At 36.5% G+C, this 6,571-nt stretch overlaps 1 protein-coding gene across 1 annotated transcript in view; it reads right to left on the bottom strand.

Annotated features, from left to right (window-relative positions):
- Positions 1-970: 970 nt before the first annotated feature.
- LOC134754361 (failed axon connections) overlaps positions 971-6,571 on the bottom strand; it is a 43,672-nt gene continuing 38,071 nt past the window's right edge. The window contains exon 6 of the mRNA XM_063690656.1: positions 971-3,935. Within this exon, the coding sequence (XP_063546726.1) occupies positions 3,864-3,935 (72 nt within the window). The 3' untranslated portion in view covers positions 971-3,863. The remainder of the gene's footprint in view (positions 3,936-6,571) is intronic.

Raw genomic sequence — 6,571 nt, 5'->3', positions numbered from 1 at the left:
TCGATTTTGGCCACCGTAGCCTATGGAGACTAACAAGCAACGCTAAGCGGTTTTCGTAGGATATGGATGTTGCTATACGAAGGGTGTCACATGCGCGTTTATGACTTATGAAGCAATTGTTGGCCAACCAATCACAAAGCAGATGCGACGCAGCAGCGTGTTTAAGTAGGCTAATTTGCATTGAATCGAGTCTCCTTAAACAAGAAATATTTTACTGAAATGTATGAAGTTCTATTTTCAAAATTTTTATACTTGACTAAACCGTATCGATAAAATTCTTATGCTTAAGTCGGAAGTGCCATAGACTAGCCAACGTTGAAAAGAGTAAGGTTGTAGTGTTGCATATGAAGTCGTAATACACAGATTATACTCGACGAGTAGAAAAATGTATTTAAAAATTCTGAAAAAAATTACGTTAGTTTTTTTAGTGGTAGATTCAACATTAAGCGGATGCCCCGTAGAAAAACATAACTTCGACAACCCTTGGCTATATCACTAGCTATTTTATATGAAGCTCTTTCCCTACATACCGGGACTATGCTATGCTACAGGCTACCACGTAGCGCTATAAACTTAGGTAAGCAGTGAATGAGTTGAGGATTAGGCCTTAAATGCATATTGTTGCCAAATGTATACAAAGAATTGGACACTTGGACAGCTCACAGATTCAACAGAAAATAAAAAATAAAATAAAATGGGTTCCAAAAATAAAAAAAACATGCATTTAAGGGTTAGAGTCCGGTTGCATCGACCACAATAGAAAGACTGTTTACTTAAACGTAACTACTGATTGATGACTTTTTGTTTTTTTTTTTAAGAAAACAAAACTAATTATATTATAAGTATTACTAATTAAAATAATAGGTACTATAATTATTTAATAGGTGTAGCAATAAAACAAACCGTTCAGTGCATGTCGACTAGGCCTAGTATAGTGGTCTAGTCTAGTCGAGGCACCTCACAGTGAGTATTTGGTAGATATATACTTTAATGGCGACAGAATATATAACACTGAAATCCTAATGAGAACATTGTGTCCACTGAAAGCTCAGTTGTGTATTACTTAGTCGGCACATTTATGGCGAACCATTATAAACTAGCTGAATATGACTTAATATTAAAATATTGACACGATAATTGATAACCACAATTACTAAGTGAATTAGAAAATGATTATATGAATTAAACACAACTATATGAATATTACAACTCATTGTTCAAAATTGTCTGCTACATTCTATAATAATATAAACATACTTGAAAATCTTATCACTATTATATGGTAATTATAATTACTTTGTAATAATAGTACTAGCTTACAACAACACAAATAAATGTCAAAGTATGTCATGTTCATTACACTATTATAGGTACCTACCTCAAAAACGACCATAATCTCGCGTTTACAGTTCTCTAGTTCATTCATAAAGTTGCTTTCTGACACCTAAAACTAGCTAAATACAGATCAATTACTTTCAAAAGTGATGTTGAGTAAAATCTCTGATTATACTTAAAATAGACAGCCCGCACGTAAAGTCTCGCGACGGTGACCCCCACTAATGACAGCGGCCCAGCTAGACTCGCCCCATTTTATACACGCGATGATCTGAGGATGAGCATGAGTTACAGCATCGTGCGTACCTCTTTCCAGTTCTTGTGTCACACTGAAACAGGCTCTACTATCGGCTCGTTTACACAAGCCTCACTAACTTCTACATTTTTTATATACCTCAGGGTTTCCCAATGTTGTTCAATCCGCGGCGCATTTGCAAGTTTACATTTCGGCGGCGGCGTCCTTACTAGGCTATTCGAAATAGATAATGACATGGTGAGGAGGATTGGCTCATGGCGGCCCTCTCAACTGCCTTAGCGCCGAGGGCACAGATTGGGAACCCCTGATTTAGCTGATTTGATATTACTTTCTCATAATTTATTCGGGATGCGTTTGATCAATAAACCTCTTCAAACGAATAGGTATGTACATAGCTTATGAATAACAATCGTTTCTAAACCATTAATTCTTCTTATATTAAACCTTATATTTAGTGTGTGACTAATGGCAGTGATGGTCAGCAGTTGTCGGGAGGGACGTAGTCAACCATTCCCCAAAAATTGTAAAATCAAGATATTAAGTCAAATAAAATTTTGACCTTATTGTATACAGAGTTAACTATTACGATATAATTCACGAGTGATCCAACGAATTATTTTCATTTATCATCAACTCGCTCTTCCCTCCTAATCTACCGTAAACCGTATTCGGTTATGCTTATTTAATCTTTATAATCCTATCTTTATCTATGTGATATATGAAATATCTTCAGACCTACTACAGACTTACAAGTATCATTTATTACACTTACATGAGTAATGTAGTACCGAGACCACCGAGATAAACAGCATTCAAATAAATCATATCGAACTTGGTACAAGTTTTCATCCTACTACAACTAAAAGCCCACAAGTTTCCACAATGACTATCAGCCCGGTATTATTTTGCAACCAGATGACATGTATAAAATATGTTAAATATCCAAAAACTTGCAAGGCGATTAATCGTGCTAAAATGTATTCTCCAAATGAAGACGTCGTTCTGAGGCGGTAAGTTACGTTATCTTAAGCCTGTTTCAGTGGTTACTACAATAACGAAACCTTGGAAATAAGTACCCAAGTAATGTGCGAAAACAAACCGGCCATTTTAAGAGACAGGAGCTGGTGCTGATAGTCAGCATCTAGGGGGGCATGGGCATGCACGTCGAAACGAATGCAGTGGAATGTAGTGCAAGAGCCGGCCTCGCGCTCTGTTATGTACTTGTACCACACGGCCACACGGCCGACTCGTACGCTTAACAAATTATTCTTATCAAACAAGGAATTCTAATTCGTTAATATTACAATTTGAGTACACATTCGTTCTTAATCTTAACAATTAATACAATATCAAAAACATTATGGACTATGAATTACATAATAACATGAAAAACAGTCTTCCAGGCTTTTTCGTTTATCAAAAATTTGTAAATTGTAAATTTTTATTTGTAAAAACTGATAAAGTACAAGAATCTCAAAACAGTCTAATTATTTATTTCTCATTTCTAATCGACGAGCCGAATTTGATAATACTACCCAATTAACTACTTAACATCAGCCAATTTTTGGTATCAATATTTCTAGACTAAACATTGTAGCTTATTTAAAATATTTGAAATGTATAATGAATGAGATGAAAAGGAAATGATGAGTAAGTAGGTGGATTGAGTTGAGTATTGTTTTTGCTACATCTACATGGACACTAGGAGACGAGAGCCGGAGCGCGCGGCGCCGCGCCGGCAAGGGAGACAGGTTTCCTCAATAGGTAACCTACTCTATTACAGATCAATTACTTTACTGTGTCATGGATACTTAGAAAACATTTCATTGACTATGAGTATTCATATTATTTACGTACGTATTCCTTATCACATAGATAATTTATCTGAAAAAAAAAAAGATTATCTAATCCTGTAAGTACCTAAACAATCATCAATATTATAATCTTAGAGCATACTTCAGCCAATTTCCTATTGACATATGAAACTAATAGAAATACAATTTAATAATAATTACAAAAGATGACCGTCACAATAAAAAGAGCGTTTAAATCTTAAACAGGACAGGTCGTTTATGTTCGAGATTACTTACACGACACGACATCGAGCGAACACATAATGTCAATGAAACATTAAAAGCACACTATATCGATTGGCGCACGGGCGTCCTCTTCAACGAAAAAACGGGAAAGACAAATGGATTTACACGCTTACAATATACAGGATGTATGCCGAGTCTGACTCTAGTGTATATTCAACTGGTGTGGTCGCCATTTATTTATCTTCCGGCTCCTTCTCCTTCTTCTCCTCGGGCTCCTTCTCCACCTCCTTCTCCTTCTCGTCGCCCTACAATAATAACAATGTTGTGTTAATTAACAAACAATTACAATAGCAGTGGCAGTTTTACAGTTACTAAGTTACTTTTCTCAAAAATGGACGGCAATGTCGACGTTGCCGGTTAAAAATTAGGTCGCGAAGTTCGTATTTTATGGTCAGTCGAAAAATTAAAAACATTGCAGTCTCGATTTCGGGACTGCAATGTTGCATACAAATTCCATTATTTGTAGAGATCCAAACTTTTTAAAAGTTGAAGTGGCCAAATCAAATGAAGGCATAGGTCCCTTAAACAGCCAAACAGATGCTCAGTAACTATTATTGTAACATCTATGTTGTAATGTTGGTACCGCGACTAGGCCTCCGTCATTCGCTCAAGGCCACGCGCTATATGCCTACCGCTCGGCGTATCGTCGACGATACAACCGACAGGGGGCCGCAGAACACCCGCCTGAGCGCCCGCGCTTACGCTTCAAAATGCCGAAACCACGTAATTATTGTGCAGTAGTAAAAAAAAAGAAAAATTTGTCGTTTTTTCATTGCCGAGAGACGAAGAAAGGTGAAAATACTAATTTTAAATCTATCTTTATGAATTTTGTCACCATTTATTTCTTTGAACATAAGTAGGTAAATCGTAAATTAAGGAGTTTTTTGAGTCAGGCATTATTAGTGTTGTTTTTAAATATTTGATTGACTAATAAAAAATGTGGTTGACATTCGTTTTATTACAATAATCATCATAGGTACAACCCTAGCGCATTCTTACGATGACTCGTTGGCACGTGACTCGCACGGCGGGCAACACAGTCTCGACTCTTTGTGCGCGTACTTATGGTACATTTTTTCTCGTCCTGAGAAGCAGGTATTATTATTAAGATTTTGTAGGCTATTATAGCGTAGGTATTTTCGCTTTTGTATGGGAATGATGTATCTGTTACGTAGTAACTATTTATTAATCTGTGCCGTGACTATGTAGGTGTCTCAAATGGGTCTCTATTGTTTCCCATAAAGTTTTAAGTCATAATGTATTGTTTGTCCACTTTTTTTTAGTCATAATTTGGTTTTTCTCAGAAACTCGTAACTTTTCAGGATTGCCATAAAACAAACCTAACCTAATCTAACCTATCTATAGGATAACCTTACGAAAATCCTGAAAGTTAACGGTTTCTGAATTATCACTTTCAGGTCAGAGTAGCGCTACCTCGTTTCACGCAAAATAGGCACATTGGATGTCGAGTTGCGGAAAATGCCCAGCAAAACTAACTAACTAACTATTATCACTTTCAATAATTATGTCAAACAAAGGGACCCCGTCTCAAATAGGTTGGCGTATTTTCAGCATAAAAATACACTATATATTTAATTAAAAAAATAAAAAGGCGGCAAAGCAAATCTTTTTGTTTTTACTTTTTTCTGTAAAAATATATACATTAGAACTGCATATGTAAAATATTTCTATTATATTTATATTTCTTGCACCATTTTTGAGAAAAGCATATATGACTCGGCTGGAAGGCTACTTGCTGGCTGAGGATTCCTCTGGAGACTGGAGGCCTCAGCCAGCAAGTAGCTACTTTCGAGCCTCGGCAATAATGTACTATTGTTTTGAACGTAACCATAAAACAAAAACGCAACAGAAGTGTCGCGTGCGCAACGAAATAACTTGGGATAGAGGTGTGTCAAGTATCCCGCGTCATTTGATACTCAATGTACGGAACCGGTACGTTCCTAGAATCCAAGATACCTACACTTGTTTAGTAAGGACGATACACCTACGTTTCAATAACAATGTAAGCAGACATTATAATAATGTACGAGTCTTTTGTGCTTGATATCGTTAAATAATAGATATATTATATTTATTTATAGGGTATATTGTCATTTAGGGAGGCGAATTGTATTAAAAAAACCGGCCAAGTGCGAGTCGGACTCGCGCACCGAGGGTTCCGTACTTTTTAGTATTTGTTGTTATAGCGGGAGCAGAAATACATCATCTGTGAAAATGTCAACTGTCTAGCTATCACGGTTCATCAGATACAGCCTGGTGACAGACAGACAGACGGACAGCCACGACGGAGTCTTAGTAATAGGGTCCCGTTTTTACCCTTTGGGAACGGAACCCCAAAAAAAGGGTTACGGTAAAAAAGCAAATAATATTGTTACACAAAACGATTTTCCCTAAACAAAGCTACTAGATAGATAGAGTACGCTGCCCCGCCGCCTGTACGTTATAACAACAGCTTGAATTTAGAATTGATAGTGCGAGAATAGGTACGGTAAACAGTTTGAATGCATTTTCGAATGTCCCGTAATCCATGCTTGTAATTATAAAGATATAAGTTTCCAAGCAAAAGGTACCACATTGTCGCTTACTATAAGGACGAAAATTGCTTGTATCTTTATACGAAAAACCTGTCAGAGCGTCCTTATTTCAAGTGACAATGTGGTACCTTTTGCTTGAAAACTACACATTTGTTTATTCTAGAGTAAGGACATACTTTTGCATTTTACTAATTCAGGTCACTTACTTTTCAGAAATTCTAGTGAGATTTAATTTTTACAATTCGGACGCATCGATTACTCGTCTTTACGTCAGGTAAGTAATTCCAGATTAAGGACTAACGGCGCTTTTGTAGTACGTAATGTAC

The sequence above is a fragment of the Cydia strobilella genome, chromosome Z (assembly GCF_947568885.1).
Source record: "Cydia strobilella chromosome Z, ilCydStro3.1, whole genome shotgun sequence".
Classification (NCBI taxonomy): Eukaryota; Metazoa; Arthropoda; class Insecta; order Lepidoptera; family Tortricidae; genus Cydia; species Cydia strobilella.
Note: the sequence above shows the minus strand (reverse complement) of the source record. Positions and strands in the feature narration are given on the sequence as shown.